Raw genomic sequence first — 19,183 nt, 5'->3', positions numbered from 1 at the left:
AAAGCATTGCAGTTAAAGGTGATGAAGGAGATAATTTTTTTTTAACCTGTGAAGGTCATTACAGTTGTTTTTCTCTGTGTGCTTGCTAGGTAACTATGACAGTTAATTGTGCTGCAGAAAGATGAGCTGCTCTGTGGTTCTTTCCCAGTAAATTGTAGAATTTGTTTGCTTTCTCCAGTGTAGTCTTACAGATCCACAGCTAGAGTTTGAATTGTATGAGGTTCAACAAGGCCAAGTGCTGGGTCACAACAACCCCACACAGTGCTACAGGCTTAGGGAAGAGTGGCTGGAAAGCTGCCCAGCAGAGAAAGACCTGGGGGTGCTGGTTGACAGCCGGCTGAATATGAGCCAGCAGTGTGCCCAGGTGGCCAAGACGGCCAGTAGCATCCTGGCCTGCATCAGAAATAGTGTGGCCAGCAGGAGCAGGGAAGTGATCATCCCCCTGTACTCGGCACTGGTGAGGCCGCACCTCAAATAACATGTTCAGTGTTGGGCCCCTCACTACAGGAAAGACATTGAGGTGTTGGAGCGTGTCCAGAGAAGGGCAACCAAGTTGGTGAAGGGCCTGGAGCACAAGTCTTATGAGGAGCGGCTGAGGGAGCTGGGGCTGTTTAGCCTGGAGAAAAGGAAGCTGAAGGGAGACCTGATCGCTCTGTACAACTACCTGAAAGGAGGCTGTAGTGAGGTGGGGATCAGTCTCTTCACCCATGTAACAAGTGATAGGACGAGAGGAAAGGGCCTGAAGTTGCACCAGGGGACGTTTAGATTGGACATTAGGAAAAATTTCTTCACCGAAAGGGTTCTCGAGCATTGGAACAGGCTGCCCAGGGAAGTGGTGGAGTCACCATCCCTGGAGGTATTTAAAAGATGTGTAGATGTGGTGCTTAGGGACATGGCTTAGTAGTGGACTTGGCAGTGTTAGGTTAGTGGTTGGATTCGATGATCTTAAAGGTCTTTTCTGACCTAAACGATTCTATGATTCTAAATTATGGAATTGTTCATGTAGGCAGCCAAAAATACATTATTATTTGTATTTAACACAGCATCTTACTATATGCTTGGGCATACATCCTCTAAAATATTACTGTGTTACCTTTCCAACATGGAAAAGTTTTATTCAACATGAAGCATTAGAAATTAGGAGCCTAACTAAATTTCTGGAACGATGGCTTTGAGGGACTAAAGAAATGTGTCTCTCCATCTTGATGTCCCAGAGACTATATTATGAAGGAGTGCTGTATTTCAAAAATAGAGGAAATGGAATCATCAAAAGTCAGTCAATGCTGAGGGCAGCCTGGAGAGCAAATAACTGACGTGGCAAATTGCTGCTGCTAATGCATTGTTTGCAGCTATAATGAATTTGTTTTGAAACTGTGAAACAAATTTTGTTAGACATCTTCAGCTTGCAGGTTATTTCATGCTGTTTGTTGCATTCTGTGATCTGTTGAATAACTGAGGCTGGACATATAAATCAAGATTTTCTTTCTGTGATAGTGTAGCTGTGAAAATGCATCTAAAGTAAGCTCGTAAAAATACTTTTTTATATGTGATGTTAGTGCAGTCATTCACAAAAGGAGAACTTAATGGGTATTTCCATCTGAACAAACTTGGCCAAAAGAAATTAACCTAGATCTAAATGCTATAACTGTAGACAAGTTGTCCCCATCCAGCGGTAATTTCATTAAACATCTGTTGGAACTACACAGTTCTGAGCACTGAAAATGTTTGACTTCCTTCAAGAAGGCAGCTTACATGGAATAAATCAGCACTTTTAAATGAAATTTATTCTGTTGAACAAGCTGATTTGAATGTTAGAGGTGACTGTCACATATTTACCAAAGCACTTTGGTAAAGGAAAAGTCAGTGGCCTAAGTCAACTAGAGCTGCATTTTTCCCCTCAGGTCTTTACACAGGAGCAGTGCATGGGTAGATGACTGAAACGGAATAGATTGTAGCTCTAGTTATTGTAAGAGAGATGGTAGCTTCTGAGGGGAGGCCTAATGTATTCCTCCCACACGAGAGCAGTCTTGCCAGTATAATGCACTGAGGAGTTTCCTTTCTCTAATTAGTTCTGTGTCACTAGCCTTCCTTCGACTCCTAGGATAGATGGGGTGCACAAAATAGCATAAGGTGATTTAGTTTCTTTTTATATGCATCTAAGGAGTCATACTCTCACGTGTCTGAAAGAGTGCTTTGAAATTTTAAAAATGCATCAGCACAGAAAATGGGTAAGAACATGCCCTGGGGAAGAATTCAAACATCTATTCTGCTTTTGTGGTTATACCTGTGCTATGTGACCCCTTAGCTCACAACATCAATTTCTTTGTTTCAGTGGGGGGTGGGGGGGTGGCACCTTCTCTCCTGCCCCTTGTTTAACTCATATGTTTTTTAAAATGTGCAAAATGTGAGAAAATAGCTATGGTGAAATAGTTACTTTAGCTTGCTTTTTGGACTAGGATTCCTGTGTTTTAAAGTCTGGGAGGGAGGACTATTAGATTGTCTTTTCTAACTGTCCACTGGAGGCCTTGTACGTCCTATACAGAGCACACTTGCATTTGTTTATGGTAGGTCTTATGATACTGAACACTTACTGTAAATAAACTTAAAGACCATGGCTTTTTTTCTATTTTGTGGGGGTGACACTGTTGCTGTTTGCCTTATTGTGCAGTGGCTTTTGCTAGGCTGTGGCTGGCTGCTGCCCTGGTTGTGGCTGAGGCAGGCAGTAGTTCCCTAAGGTTCTAGCCTTCCCTGCTCAGCTAGAAACACTTTGCATCTATCTGTTGGGATTTCCTGGGGCAAAGCCTTGGCTCAGCTGTCTTCCTCAGGCATGTACAGGGAAGAAGAATAGAAGAGCATATGAACTGGTCTGCATGCTTCGAATGGAAGCTATAGTGTACGTGGCCTACGACAAAAAAGTGCTCTTTGGAGGCCTTTGAAGCTATATGCTAGAACTGTTTACAGTTATTTTGGAAACAAGAAAATTACTTGTATGAAGAGTAACTGAGAAAAGGAAAAACAGTAGTGTGGGAAAAAACCAGAGAGCTAAGGAAGGTGGTGGGAGGACAGCCTGTTTCTCTGTTGCCAGTATGGAGAGCTGGAATAGGAGGCTGGACTCAGCATTGCTGCTGCCACGCAATAGGGACTAACGACCAACATGCCTTGAAATTGAAATGGCACAAAGTATGCCGAATCCTACAGCTGCTCCCTGTGGGAGAGCTGGGTTTGGAGTCCTGATCTGGGCCCATCACTGAAATTCTCAAATGATCAAGAAGGAGTGCTTTATTGCAAAGTGTTAAATCATTTGGCAGAGGTGATTTGTGCATTTTTAGAAATGGAATTGCCTCATGTTGTCTTCTGCTCTGCTTCTGTGTAACAGTTGCTAGTGAAACTATGTAATGTGCACTTGCCTTCCAGTCTTACAAGCTTTTAGATAGCTTAATTATTTAAGGTGTTTTCCTTTTCAAGGAAGGAGAGCAGATGAGAGAAATGAGCGGAGATAAAGAATTAGGTCAAGTCTCTTCCCCTAGTAACCAAATGAACAACAGTGATTAAAAAAATAACAAAAACCACGCAAATCCTTTCTGTTGATGGTAACTTCTGCCAGTAAATAATTCCTACTAGTCAAATGCTATGTCCTGGAACCCATCTGCAGAGCACTTTGATGGGGTAGCTTATAAAGATATTATGGATAGAAACTGGACTGTAATCGCTCCATCTATCCTCTAAGAAAATGTTACTGTTTTTCAGGAAAAGCTGAAGCAACAATTTCTATATATACACACACACACGTGCCATTTTATTCATTAAATAACAAAGTGAAACATAAGACAGCTCACCAAGGTGGGCTGGCTTGGAAGGCAGGAAAGGAGCAAGTGGAAAGGGATGTCAGTCTAAGATGATCATGGAGTTAAGTTCTGGAGTAGGATTTGAGATTTGAAACTTGTTGAATGCTTGATAAACCATAGACTTCTTGTGGAGGGTCTGGACAAATCACTTCAGTGTCTGTCACACCTGTGAGACAGGAACAGGAATTTTTTATTTTTTTTTAACTCCAGAAGCATGCTTTGAAAAGAAATTCACTAGTGTAAGTATTTCTGCCCTTCCATATACAAACCTAAACATAAAAGAAGTATTTTTATTGCTGGTGTTGTTTCTAGCGTTGTCTAAGGTTTCTGCCATTGGTAAACCATGCGTATGCATCAACATATTTTTGTGCAGCAATGGCTCTGTGACTCTACTTCTCATTCAGAATAGGTTTGGGTTTTTTTGTCATGGTGAGTTGTCCCAGCTTTGGGGAGAAGTATAGCTGCAAGATATCTTAAAGGAACTTGTGTTGCCACTGTGAGGGTCTGCTTGAATTAAGAATTTTCTTTTATGTCATTTGGATCTTTTGCATGGATTCCTCAGTGTTTGAAGGAATTTGGCTTGTGTTTTGGGTTTCAGGGTTTGAGTAGGATAGACACACACACACATAGATATATATATATTTAATTCTGGAAGTCTTCTTTCATGCAGATATCTGAGATTAGATTTGACTGTTCTGTCATATGAGAAAAACTTTTTCTGCATTTTGCTTTTGCACTGGTGTTAAAACTGGGACCGGTCATTACGAATCAATATATTAGTGTCTAACTGTGTATGTGTCATACCCACAGAGATCTCTTAAGTGGTGTAACTCTGTTTTACTTGCTTTGACTCTGTCTTGCAGAGTTCCAAAGTGCTTGCAAAGAAGGAGCTCTCCTACATGCCTATCATTGGCTGGATGTGGTATTTCCTAGAGATAGTCTTCTGCAAGCGTAAGTGGGAGGAAGATCGGAAAACAGTCATGCAGAAGTTGCTGAATCTCCGGGACTACCCTGAAAACTTTTGGGTGAGTCACGACTAACAAGTGGAGTGCGAGGTGCTGTAGTGATTGGGAGGGATGAAGGGCATAGACAATATGTGATAATTGCCAGGTTGCTCCCGAGAACTTTGATTCATGAGCTTCCTGGCAGTATCAGGAGAGTATTCTCTAAGAAATGAATTCTCTCTTGAATTTCCCATGTAATAGTCTGTCTTGCCTGTGGTATGGAGCCCTACAGACGTTACTGCAAAAATACCTCTACTGTGATCCATTCAGTAAACTTTGTGGTCCTCTAAATACAGGAGCTGGAGAGGGGTAGATGCAGGGATTCACGGCAGCGTAACTTATGCATGTGACAATATTGTAGTGAAACACATTAGCTGTATTCTTTACCTAAGCTCCCCTCTCACCTTAGATTGCTGAGTTCATACTAGTATTCTCCCCTTCCATTTCCCTGTGATTCTGCCATTCCTGTGAAGGTGCTAGGTCAGACATGGCCCTGTAGAAGTGGAAGCCACAGATAAGTACCTGGTCAGAGAATGGGCCCCTGGGGCTATTGCCTGTGTTACAGAGAGAGGAATGGTGTCACCTTTCAGTAACAGGAAAGTATTACTTTTTGCATCACCATCATTTTTTAGTATTGAGCCTGCCTGGCATTTCCTGGTCTGGGAATGGAAAGCCTTTGAATTTTTTCTCTTCTCAGTAATCAGAAAAATCCTAGTTCTCATGAGCTGGTGATAGTGATAGAGGGATTCAGTTAAGGAAATGGTACCTTAAGCAGCCTCACAAAGCCCTACAGAAACTAATGCCTAAGAAGCAGTTTCCTAGTGTAGGTTTATATGCTGTATCTCTCATTCTCTGAAACAAAACTTTTTTTTTAATTGTTATTGATTTAAATGAACACTAAGCAATCAAAATTAAGCTCTGTGCTTGGATAATGATTAAATGACTTCCAGGCAGGAGGCTGTCTAGCAAAGGGACAATTCTTGGTTTCTAGTTCTAATCTGTCTCACAGGGATTTGCCTGTGCTCTGTGACTCTTAAAAGATGTTGAATGCCTTTCTGTACACCTAGGCAGTTTAGCACTAATTGGTGAGCACAAACTGCCACCTTTATATACTGCTGTGGAGGGATTACTAAGAAGGAGCTATATCTGTAGTAAGAGGGGCACAGTTGATGTACATGTGGAGTTATTGCAATGTGGAGTTTTTATTTGCCTTTGTATGGTGACATAATGTCAAAAGGCACAGCAGTAGCACCTTGGAAGGTGGACAGACAGAGCATGCTATGTGGGCTAGAAGGATTTTCTCATCAGTTTCTGTATGTTTCATCTAGCTGTTTAACATTATGCATGTGCTATGTGAATAAATGTGCTCTTAGATGAGCTGGAACTGAAGCTGGCTGCTTGGCTGGTTCTCTTTAGTCTCTGTGTCTTTGTTGGCTAAATCTGTGCTGTGCGTTATGAGGACTTGCGCAATTTGGCAATGCTTTCTGATGTGTTAGTTTGCATTCAGGCTTGGCAGAAAGCAGATGAGCAGGTGGTAAATCTCCAAAGATCTGCCTCTGCCTGCCAGTGGCAAAATTGTAATAATTTGTGTCTAAGCACTTCCACTGTAGAGTTCATAAGGGGATGAGGCTTTCAGTTCTCCTGCATCTACTGCCTTACATCTGTTACCAGCTCAGTCATTGGTGTCAAAGTTACTGTCTGCAGTTGTCAGTGGTCCTCATGCCACAGTGAAAGCAAGCAGGTTGGAGTGAGGGGAAGCAAGCTAGGCACTGAAGCATTTCCTAGAAACATGTTTGGTTTAGACACTTACCAGGTTTTAGATAACATGACACTCAAACACCTCACCGTCAGGGAGAGATTTGCAACAGGAGGTATGTTCTGAGTGTTTTCTAACATCTCATTAGAGATGGAGTGACTCATTTAGAGAAATCAAGTCATTCTGATAGCAAGTAGCAGAGCAGATGTTAAAGCCTAAAGGCTAGATTTCAAACCAGAGGATGCCAAGTTGGATGGGTGGGGGCAATTGAGAGGGCTTGGTTTTGGCTTTTGGGGGTAGGGTTTTTTTTGACTCCAGGGCAATTAAATTACCTAAATGTGTATGTGGCTACACCTGTTCCTGCTAACAGTGTTCATTTGGGCAGTGTTGGTGGGAGTTAGAGAGGCCTCTGGTCAGGCAGATGTAGAAGACATGAGCTGCTGTCTAACTGTAGTTCTCTCTTGGTTTTAGTTCCTGATTCATTGCGAGGGCACAAGGTTCACAGAACAAAAGCACGAGATTAGTATGCAGGTAGCTGAAGCCAAAGGTCTGCCCAAGCTGAAGTATCACCTACTGCCACGAACAAAAGGATTTGCTGTCACCGTGCAGTGTTTGAGAAATGTAGGTAAGGAAAGTCACAAGGAACAATGCTAAATGGTTATTTCGTCTAACTGTTGTCACTTTGCCATGCTCTTCTTTTGCCTGTAGCATGTGTCCTAGCAGAAAAGCCCTGGGATCCTTTCTGACCTTCCTTCCACTAGCCTGTGAAAATTAAAGATTAGGTTTTACTAACAAAGTGCTGGGGCAACCTCGTTATTTTTTTGTTTGTTTGTTTAATTTTCTGTTACTGTGAGTCTGTATCGGGGTATCTGAAGTTTCGTGTTTCGTACCTATTGCCAAAGGATAATATATCTTAGTATTTACTAAAAAATCCTATTCTAAATGAAGCAAATACATCACTAGAGAATCTGAGGCAGTGTGTCTTAAATCTTGTGGTAAATATCTGCCTCAAATAACACCAGTTTTAAATAAAAAAATATTCTGCTTTAAATTTCTGTATAGATGTACTCTTTAGTGGAGCTGGGGAAGGTCAGCAGGCCTTGGCTGAAGATACATGTAGGTGAAATTTATAAATAAATTATTTTTACATTACGGAACATGAGTAAGTTTTTCTTAGTTAATGTTGTTCTGAACTCCCCCCTCCCTGTTATTTCTGGTTACTTGCATTTGCCAACTTTAAAGTGACATCAGTGAGAATATGGCACACGTGGCTTTGAAGTGATTTTCTTTGACTAATACAATCCATCAAAGTCTTCTGCTGTGTACTTCATGGGCAAAGGAAAGACAATGCTAAGTAGCCATAGTGCTACAGTGTCTTTGGGGTTTGGTAGAAATCTGTGTTGTTAGAAGGCTGATATGTAAGAAAGACAAAGTGGTTGGTGGTTTAGAAGAAAATGTTCTAGCTTCACTGAAGTTAATGTCAAAACTTCTTTTGTCTTTGAAGACGTGTTTTCATGTGGCAGATCTGGGATAGCTGCTGTAAAAAAAGCTTGGCAGTCAGCTGTCTTGCTATCTGTCATGTTTCTTCTACATATCCTCTTGCAAGTCAGGTAGATGGTATCACTGTTGTAGCTTGTCAGGCATCCACAACTTCCCACCCCCAAAATGGATAGCATAGCTTGGATCTTTTCTGATATGTGAAGTAATAGTACTTGCAACTCCCTTAAGGGCACAGTGTAACCTTCCTTTTTGTATAAGGGCGACTGTTTTGCTGAGGGCAGGGGGTGGTACACTTGAGGCATTGAAGAAGAGCTGAGTCAAAACTCTATGTGACCTCAATGCCCTGAGCTGGGAATCAGGGACAGGTTATTTTGGTGGTGATATTGTTCTTTTCGCTACTCTGTGTAAAGCGAGCAAAACGTAGTATGATTGTGGACATGTAGCTGATTTTTGGGAAAATGTTTCAAAAGGAAACAATTTTAGGGAATCCAAGTGACGTTTATAAAAAGTTTTAGGCATTCATGTGACACACTACAGTAACACTTGTTAGGATCCTAAATATTTGAAATACCTTCAGAAAAAGAAGACTGAGATTGCTGGATTATTTGTATACTTAGGGAAGTGTGTGTCACTCCCTTAATTCAGAAGCTGTGACTTGCTAGATCAAACAGGGTAAGGCTAATATGAAGGTAATATTTCTCTGGGAGGGTTCAAGGAGAAATGCAGAGAGTCATAACTTCTCATAGATAGTTTTTGTTGAAACAGTATAGCTTAAAACCCCAACCAACAAACCTCTGAGGGAAACAGCTGATGAACCCAGATCAATGTTGCAAATTCTTCTGGGTATGTTGCTTTACTTGCCTTGTCACTTTTTGCAATGAGAGGGAGATAATAAGCGTTAACTGTCTGGGTTACTGTATGTTTCTCTGCTATAGAGACAAGGGGTACATGTGAAGAGCATTTGAAAGGCCTTTGTAAGCAATTTCTTATTTTTAGAGTTCCTTGTAACATTAATATGTACAGGTAACAAGGAAGTCCATAAATATTTTTTGAATAGAGAACGTGATGGAAGTCTGGTTTTGACAGTCCATAATCTAGAAATGTAAGTTCTGTCTAGAAATTATTCCTTTCTTGCATGAATATTGATAGGATTTGACCACTTATCACTTAATCTGCACTGACATTTGGTACACACGTTGTAAGCAGTAGCATGTTATTGTAGGTGTCAATATATGCAGAGGTATAGCCTCTGTAGTAATCCGACCATTTTTTTTCTTTTTAATATTTACACTGGTAAATAATACTATTTGACTTGTTCACTGTAATTCAGTGAGCCCTGAGTCTCATTGTTATGCTCTGCCTTATAATGTGGCCCAGCAAGTGACTGTATCGCTCTATTACAGCCTCAAATTACTTGTTCCAAACAGCATCAGTGTGACTGTTGAATCGCTGCTGTGTCTGCAGAAGAAGCAAAGGCAGCATGCAGATGTTCATAACTTCAGTTCAGTGACATCTCTAATGATCTACAAGAATGACTCTTGCAGGCTGACCTGTCTCTCTTGCAGCACAATTCACATTCATGTCAGTGGCCAAGTCTGCAGTGGGGTATCCCTGCATGTCTCTGAAAGTGAGAGACTGGTGCTGAGCTGCCTGAGCCCATTTTGGGGCCTGCCACTTAGGCTAATGCTCTTTCTGCTCTTCCACAAGGGCTGGTGGGCCTGGCTGCAGTGCCTTGCTAAGGGAGAAAGCTGCAGCATGACAGAGCAGTGAAGGCAAGCCAAATGTTTGGGTCCAGTTCCAAGCTGGGTGTGACAGAGGTCAGAGTTTCCTTTTCCTCTGTTCTTCATTCCTCCTTTCTGACAAGGGTGTGATGCAACCTGTCTGAGGCTGTAGTACTATAGGATGGCTGGCTAGCTGGTTTCTGTGGCTGTAGAGGTAATTCACCCACAATAGCAGTCATCACGTCTTGGTCCTTTTCAAAACTTTCTATCAACTCTTAAAGCTACCTGGTGCAGTAGTTCTGTGCCTGTTGGCAACAGGCATTGGTGACATCAGTCTGGCAAGTCCACCTATTTTGAAAAACTTAGCTTCAGAAGGAGTTTATTTAACGTGCATACATGGGAAACTGCCTCAATACCAGTGATGCCATATCTGTCAGCATAAGCAGATGTATTTGGCTAAAAATATCTTTAACACAAAATAACAAGCGAAGAACCTTCCCTCCTAACTCATTTCTTTCATAAGTGGTAATGGAATTCTTTTCTCTTCAGAGAGTTATTTTCATAAATTCAGATCTCTGCACACAGTTTGATTCTTAAAGGAGTGCTTTTAATATTTTTTTAACTTGTTCTGATAACAAGTGGCTATCTCTAACGGTTTGGTAGTACAGATGCAGCCCCCGGGAACTTCATTTCTAGAAGCTGTTTGCTGTCTTAATAAATGGCTGTTAGGTGGTAGAGTTTGCTACCTGTATTGTTCGTGGAAGCAAATGAAAATACAGCTCTGTTTCTAAAACAGTCATCTATTACTTACAATAAAAATAAATGTCATAAATATTACAAAAGATACATTTAACTGTTACTTTTATTGCCTGGCTGTATATCAGACAATTCCTTTCAGCTGTTTTGATTTAGTTAAGACTTGTATTTAAAAATTGGCCTCATGATGGATTGTAGATAACTCCAAGTTGTCAGCCTTTTCCTCCAGTGGTGCATGCTGAGAACTACTGTCTTAGAGGGAACGCATGAGAATAAATTCCAGGGTGATGTTCTCCTAGGGTTCACTATGACAGTGTTTGGGGGTTTTACAATTACTTTTTTTTCCCCATGAGCTGCACTTCAGTCCTGGATTTTTTTCAAAATTTAGTGAGGGTCCTGGTCATCCTCCTAAGCAAGCTACCAAGTTTGAGAGCATGAATGATTTTTGATCAAGATGACCAGAGCAATGAAATGTTAAATCAAAGGATTGTGTCAAGGTGGCTGTCATACCAGCAGTACAGTGAATTCCACTGTCTTTTCCCCTCCCTTTCCCAGCCTTCACTTCAGATCATTTTGTGCTAGTATGAATAACTTAAATGTAGACATCTTCTAAAAGACGAAAGAACAAGTGCTGCGTACATCATGCTTTCCTTTATTGCGTCCCTATTGTCATTAGAGTAATCTCAGACTATTAAAGAATAAACTAAGAAGCTTACCCTGTATAAACCAAATTGAGCTCTTGTCTTCCTTCAATTACATTGGATTAGTAAATTAGAGTAGATTAGTAAAATCCTTCTACACTAAGAAGCTTAAAAAGGGAGGTAGATAATTAATTCAAAAAAAGTAATTTCCTACTTATATTGTACAAGGAGAGTAGTGTGCTTGAAGCAGATTTTGGCTTATGTGTTGTAGTTTTGAGTTTGGGCTAAAAACCCAACTGTAGTAGGAAGAGCATAGAGTTGTTAATGAGGGATACAGTCAGTATGCAGTGACAGGGTTTTGGCCTCTGTTTTCAGGATTTCCTTGCAGCACTGAAGCCAGGCTGTTCTGTTCTGCGCTGTGTGTGAATTCTGTTTTGCAATAACAAATGTTGTGGTGAGTTTCTGGGGGCTGAATGTCGTGACCAAGCCATATTTAACTCTCATAGCTAGAGAGGCTTCAAAACCAAAAGCAAATCTATTCTGTGTAATAAAAGACTTTCTTAGGTGGGTCAAGAGCTCTCACGGTAAAGGTTCATCACAGTGTTCATTATTGCAAAACTCTAGAGCAGAAAACCTAAAATACAGCAAGCTACACGTGAAGTGCATGTTAGTCACATTTGTGACAAAAAAGAAAAAAAAGTTTCATTGCTGTCATTGATCTTAGAATTCATACTACAATGTACAATTGGTTTTCAGTGTCAGGAAAATTAATTGCGCTCTGGTGATTTTGTGACATCAGGAAAATAGCATCTCTAAGGACATGTTCACCTAAATTTTTTGAAACACTTTATGTAGTTTAAACAGTGAACACTTTTTCCATGGAAACTGCTTGTTAATGCTGTCTTAGTTTAACTACAAATGACCTTTGTAAATACTTTTACTGTTACTGTGCAGTCCTGAACTGCAGAAACAGTGTTTTCTCAGGGCTCAAAGTTTGGCTGCAGTTTTGTTCTGTGGAGCTTTGATGTTATATTCCTCACAGCTGCATGTGTTCATAGCAGCAGCCCAGCTTACACAGGACAAGGTCTGTTATTCTGTCTCTGCCTTTGCCCTATAGCAAGTGCCTCAGTTACCAAATAATGGGCATGAAGGGGAGGTTGTTTTGAACCCCAGCGATGCATTAGTTGCATTAAGCCCTCTTACTGTAGGATGTCTCTCACACACTTTACCCATTCTTAGTCAAACGGTATGTGTTGCTTATTGTTTATAAAGTGTGTATCTGCCTGGTTATTTACCCAGATTTGCGGGGGAGTTGTGTCATTCACAGTGAGCTGAGAAAGCTAATAGGTTTTCAACCATTTGACTCCTAGGATGTCCTAGGTATATTAATTGTCAGAAACTGTAACTGTGTTCCCAGTGCCCAACATTCTGCACCTGATGGGGAAGGAGACAAGGGTGGAGAGCAAACCTTTTTGTTCTGCTGAAAGGGTCACTGGTTATTTTGCTTCTTAAAACCTGCATGTTGAATATTCCGTCATCATCTTTACCTTGGTGACAGCTCAAACTATGGTGCTATTGCTGATGACTTCGTATTAAATATGCTCCTTGTCTGAGAAAGAATGACTTATTTCCATTCTATTACTACAGTAATCACATAACCTGTTTTCTTATAGTTTCTGCAGTCTATGATTCTACCCTCAATTTTAGAAATAATGAGAATCCAACGTTGCTGGGAGTTCTAAATGGAAAGAAATATCATGCAGATTTATATGTAAGGCAAGTAATCCATATTTTAATTCCTTTTCAGCATACAGGACTGTGTACTTGCAATCACAATTGCACAAATAAGGAAATACTTTCAAGCAGGTAATGGACAGCAAATCTCTACCAACCTGGCTTCACAGAACTGCAGATAAAAACTCATATGGCATTGGAAGAGTATTTTTTAAAGTTCTGTGACTAGAAATATGTGGGGATTCTATAAAGGTCAACAGGATTTTTTGTTTGTTATTTTTTTATTCATTTGTGTGTCTATTTGTCAGCTCCACAGTGGGACCTCTTTTCAGTCATTTGGCCAGAATACCAAACATCTACTAAGTTTTCAGACGAAGTGGCTTTATACCTCTCTCTGGCACAATAATTTCCACTCACGTGGAGGCCAGGCTCAGGACTGTTCCCATCTCTGTTTGGTGTGGTTGTTGATGTATTTGACTGCCACTCCCTCCCTACCAAAAAGGGGGTGGTTTAATGAAAAAACAGTTACCTGGATTCTGTATCATTAGTGTTTCTATAAGTGATGAATACCCCAATTGCTTCCCATAATCTTAACGGGAATGGGCCAATTCCAAGGCCCTTATTCCCAGGCCAGGCTCTACCAGCAGCACCCATGCTGCAGGCACTCAGGGCATGTGATGGTTTAAGGTTGGAGCATAGGAGCCTAGAAGTGATGCCACGAGTGATCAGGAGTTCATCATAAACCAACGGGACCAGCCAATTATACCTATAAAGGGGTTATCTTGGGTACCGACATGAAGTGGAGTAGGGTGACCTTTTCTTCTTGCCTCCCCTTTTCTGCCTGTTTGAAAAAATATTTCTTCAGAACTGTTTTTGCCCAAGGGTAAAAAGAAACTTTCTCTTGATTCCTCATGGCTGCAACCTGAGTTTGCATTCCTACTTGTCTCTCGTGGGTAGCTCAGCCTAGTGGCCTTGTGTTTGGTGTACATGGCCTGGCTGGCTAGTGTTCATGGAGGAGCAGCTGGCCCTACCTATGTGGGCCATTCCTAGAGGCGTAGGAATGCACTGTAGAGGTGTGCATCTTGCTGTGTGTCCCTTTACACCCTTCCAGCCTGCTGCCAGTCAATCTAGCAGAGCATGGAAATTGCTTTTCATGACTCGGGCTAGCTGTTTGCCCTTCTGTCCTTTTAAGCTTCCTGAAAAGCTATTGCAAGCAGGGTAAACCTCATGGCAAAATTTGTTTTGGCAATTAATTGGGGACCATCACAGATGTTCTTCAAAATCTTCCATATTTGCTTATTGATGTGCTGTAGGTGTTGCACGCAGTAGAAGTTTGTAAAATTTGGATGGCCTTGTTTGTCTCTGCTTAAATTCTGTTGACTTCTAATGTTTGTCATTTGATGGCTTTCTTAAATAAATGAACAAAACAGTAGTGTTGCACCTCTTAATTTATTAACTGTAAACAGGAGCGTCCCGACTGTGAAAAGTGCTCTCTCCTGTGCTGAAGAAAGTTAATTTGATGTCGCTCTTAATGGATATTAATTAAAATATATGCTATATTGAAAAAATTAAAATTATTAAAAACTGCTATTAGCATACCTAAATGAGGATGACAAGGGGATTTTTTTTTGGTCACAGGATTATTGACCAAAATTCATGTAATGTGATGAAAACTCTGGTTTGTCAAGAGAGGGTTTTTCAGTGATAGGAGCCATTTTGCTGGAAATTATCCAACCAAGCTGCACGTAACAAAAAACACAGGAATGGAAATGTTGCCTGAAAAATACTAGAGTGCTTTACCCTAGGTATAAGGAGAATAGTTCGTTTTTTCTCTCTGCTGCCTCGCTGATTAAATACAGCCTTGAACTCCATAGGCGGGGTAAGAAATTAATTCATTTAAAACCTTTGTTTGGAAACAGAAAACTGCAAACCTTAATCTAGAAAGTGGCTCTAGTGAGCTCAAACATAATGCATTACTATTTCAGAAATCTTAATTTCTAAATTTCAGATACATCTAAAAACTGAAGGTGGCTCTAGAAGCAAACTATACTTTGCTGATCTGGGAGCTGTTACCACAAATTTAAAAAAGGTGGAAAAAGTAGTGAGTCTCCTGTCAGATGGATAATCTATCTGTATAGTTCTGTATAATGTAAGTGCTGTTCATGGGAGCTGAAGTATTTAATATTCTTCAATTTCTCTTGTTTACCATTGGCAGGCGGATTCCGCTAGAGGAAGTCCCAGAAGATGAGCAAGAATGTTCTAACTGGCTCCATAAACTGTATCAAGAAAAGGTTGGTTTTTTTGTCTAGACAGCACTTGCGAGCCACTAGTGCCCACTTATTTATACTGCTAGTAGACCTTTACAGTGTGTATACATAATGGTCCTGCTTTGGGGCCTTGGGGTTGGTTGGTTGGTTGGTTTGTTTTTCAGGATAAGTGCTCTGCTTCTTCAGACACAAACTGGTCTTGTGCTATCAGTCATGATTGCCTTTATTTTGTATTTAGAGCAACAGGAAGAAAACTTGAGCAAGCCTCGATAGAGTAGTTTTAGAACTCTTCTTTAGAAAGTTGCATAAGGATACGAAAGACACAACTACCTCCTGGTTGGTAGATGGACTTCTTCCCCTTAAAGGCACTTCCTAAATCAAGAAGTAGTTTGTGGGCTAAATGAAGTATGTTTTGCTTTAGGGTATTAGAATTTTTGTCCCTTGTTTTATCCTGTCTTTTTTTACCAAGGCAAAGATCTACTATTAATAGGACAGGCTCATAAATTGCTTTCACATTGTGTGCATAGAAGGTGTGTATTTAAGATTGCTAATTACATAGGATGGGGGCAGAATAATAATGACTGTGCATTTGTAGATGTCCACTGATTTTTTTTTTCTTTTCCTCAGAATACTTTCATATGCATCCTTCAGACTTTCAGAATCTGTTTCTCATGGGTTTTGTTTTTATGAACATAGGAGATAATGGTTGGGGGATGCGCTCTTTGGATAGAGGCAGCACTCCCATTTCAATCAGTGGGAGTCATAGGTATGCAAAACATGAGGGCCTAGCAGCTCAGTTTGCTCCAATAAATTGATCGAAGTTATGTATTCAGGCTGGAATATAGCAGTGCTTTGGATTCTGAAGTAATAGAGTATAGCTACGCTCTGGTTTCCTCTCATTGGGGCAGCAAAATTCTGCTGTGTTATTTGTTGTACTCCACTGAGAACACCACATTAGCATTTCTGTATTGACTATGTTCTAGTCTTTCTCGGCTTCAAACCATGACTGTCTCTGGTTTAATTAACAGCCCTGCTAAGCGGCTTGCTTGCAGGAATATGAAAAGTAAATGTGTGTTGAGACCTCAGTTGTAGATCTACTAGCTTTGTCTCTGATCTCCCTTCTTGCAAATTGTGCCACTAACACCTAATTCAGACATGGCCCCTAACACCTTTCTGCAGAAAGGCATTATGTTACCCGTGGGCCTGTGCTCTCTGCAGGCATTGCAAAAGTCCACCTTCTGCTACTATGACTTTATCTGTAACCCTGTTTCATGTTCCTAAGAACTGTTTAGACATTTGCAAGACAAGAACATAAATCAAATGAGAATGTGATGATTTTTTTCCCCCGAATTTGTTATTACATAGTTTAAAGTAATTCACTTGAACTTTTTTCTGTTATTCCCTCTTTTGCAAACGCTCAGTTGTTTCTAGTGCAAACAGAGCATACATCTATCCTGCTTTCTTCATAACAACTTAATTTGCTGGTTGGTTAAATGCATAGTTTCCTGTTTAAGTATAGGAGGAAGGAATGCATGTTCATTGCCTGATCTCAGTTACATGTACCTCAGTCTGAGATAGGGCTCTCTGGGAATCTGGTGTGTTTATGTTCTTGCTACTTATCACTTAATTTTCTGGTTTAGCCACTGCTGCAAATGCAATGAACAGGGCCTTGCTAGATACACAGTGGCACTAGATACACTGGCTAGATACACTGTGCTATTCTAAATCGGACAGTGTTCTCCTTCATTTTCCAGGCTTACAGTGAGTACCATGTCCATGTGCTTCTTGCTCACCTGGGGTGAATTTTGTCTTTCCATGGCTGGCCAGCACTGTTAATGCCAAATTATAATAGAGGAGCGATTTGGGTTGCACATTGGCTTTTCTTTTTTTCATTTCATTTCTTTTCTTCTCTTTTCTTTTTTTAAACTGCCATTGCTAGAAAGACTGCCTTTGACTTTAACAACGACCAGGTTGAGCACCCTAGTGCCTGGTCTGAAAAAGTACTGTATAATAGTCACAACTCTGCTAGCCCTTGCATGTTTGTTTTCTTTTTCACCTCCTCAGAGCCTCAGTGCCTGAAATAGAAGTTTTGCTTGAGAATCTTAATTTCCATTAAAAAGAAAGTGAGCTTCTAACTCCTCTCACTTGTAAGAGAAGCATGGAAAACAGGGCATGAAAATATATGCTGAAATGCCCCAGGGAATTAGCAGAGCATAACTGAAGAGGGGAAGTGTACAGAACTCCAGTGTTTGGGAACAAAGGATGTATTTTTGGACGCTCATTCTTTGTGGGCTTCCTCATGAAAGGGCAGTGGCATACCTCTGCAATCAGACCTCCCTGGTGGGAGCAGTGGGGAAGAATTCAGTTAGCCTCTCAGAAGATGACGGATGTTCCCTGATTTCCCCCCCCTGCATTACCCACCCCACTGTCTGAAGTAACTCGAATTTGGTGGGGGCATTAGAGGGAGCATGTTTCTTTGTCCAAATATGATACTTGGGTAGGTGGGATTTATTACAAACTGAAAATAGGCTCTGTATGCAGGGGAATGAAAGGAACTTAATGTGGGCGAGGTGGTTAAGGGAAATTTTAAGGTACATCATGGGTTTAAATGCTGACTTGAGCTGTTGATGGGTACACAGGCACCCTTGCAAAGGCTTAGAAGACAGATCAACCCACAGATCTCTTTTCTGCAAGGAATGTGAATGTTTTTAAGGGTAAGGAATTGTAACTGAATTTAAGAGCTGTTCCTCACAGTGGTGTAAAACGTGTAGTGGAGGCGATGGCATTAGCCTTGTTTTGCCCGTTGTGTATTTCTTCCATCTGTCTCAAACTTCTTGGTGAGATGTGGTCAACGGTTTTGCTGCCCCTAATAACGTGCAGAGCCAACAAAGAGAAAACTGCTGCGCTTGTTTTAAGTGAGTCTGTCTTGCTCTCTGTAGTAATAGGCCCCCTAATGGCGATACCAATAATAGTCAGAAAATCTTAACTTTTCTGGGTAATACCTGTATTTAGAAACCTAATTGTATATAGTAGAATTCAGTTTACTGATGATTAGTAGCTCTGTGTTAAACCAGTCATAAACCAAAATCCTCGAGGCACTGTAAAGAAAACTTCATACACTGTGTAATTTGTTGAAGACAGCTAATTAATTGGCCATAGTGATCCCAGTACAATCTAGCTCGCACGTGCAAAACGGTCATAATTTTTCTAATCTCAATAAAGAGAGTGCAATGCTTTAATTACTGTGTAGTCTTTTAAAAGCTGAATGTTCCCTTTGAAATAGATAAAATGTTAGCAGCCTGTAATTGCTCAAGTTGCCATTAAATAAGTAAAGAATTGTCTGTGTCAACTGGAGCGTAAGTAAATGTAAAATCATAGCATAGTAGAAATAATCTTGGGGTGGTTGATAAGGACAATCTTGGCTTTGCCAGAATTTTTTGAAACGGTCATGAAGTATTCCTTTCTTTGAAGAAATTTAGTACTTCATTCTGACTAAAGTGAGGTTCCTTTTTATGTCAGTCTAATGCTGACTTCATTAATTAATCAGTTTCATGTGACAACACAGATTAATATTCTTTGCTTTTGAACCAGTAGCAACGTTTTTTTCCCCCCACCCACTTTGATGTCTTGGGTTGATCACATCGCTAAAGGCAATGCCGTTCATCCATATGGGCTCTAGAGGAAGGTGCTGAATTCTACGTCTTCTATGCTTTAAAAAACACACACCACAAACAAAAAAAAACCAAACCCCACCCCATTGTCTTCCTCATATTATACTAAAAGGGAGTCCTTTCGTCAAAACCAGTGAGAGATTCTAAACTGTTTGCATGCTCAACTGTCAGTAGAGAGGTTAAACACCCAAACTTCCTTCCGTAAGCTTAATGGGAACAAGATGAACGAGACTGCATCTATGGGACAAAGCAGACAGGAGGGGGTGGTGTTTTTTGGAGTATGGGACA

The 19,183-nt window shown here is 40.7% G+C and overlaps 1 protein-coding gene across 3 annotated transcripts in view; it reads left to right on the top strand.

The window, feature by feature from the left end:
- Nucleotides 1–19,183, top strand: part of AGPAT4 (1-acylglycerol-3-phosphate O-acyltransferase 4) — a 75,356-nt gene that overhangs the window by 45,131 nt on the left and 11,042 nt on the right. For all 3 annotated transcript variants that reach the window (XM_075036086.1, XM_075036087.1, XM_075036088.1), the window contains 4 exons: nucleotides 4,709–4,870; nucleotides 7,077–7,230; nucleotides 12,897–12,999; nucleotides 15,173–15,248. In XM_075036086.1, coding sequence (XP_074892187.1) covers nucleotides 4,709–4,870; nucleotides 7,077–7,230; nucleotides 12,897–12,999; nucleotides 15,173–15,248 — 495 coding nt within the window. The remainder of the gene's footprint in view (nucleotides 1–4,708; nucleotides 4,871–7,076; nucleotides 7,231–12,896; nucleotides 13,000–15,172; nucleotides 15,249–19,183) is intronic.

Source organism: Buteo buteo, chromosome 9 (genome assembly GCF_964188355.1).
Source record: "Buteo buteo chromosome 9, bButBut1.hap1.1, whole genome shotgun sequence".
Taxonomy (NCBI): Eukaryota; Metazoa; Chordata; class Aves; order Accipitriformes; family Accipitridae; genus Buteo; species Buteo buteo.
This window is presented reverse-complemented; position numbering and strand designations above follow the sequence as displayed.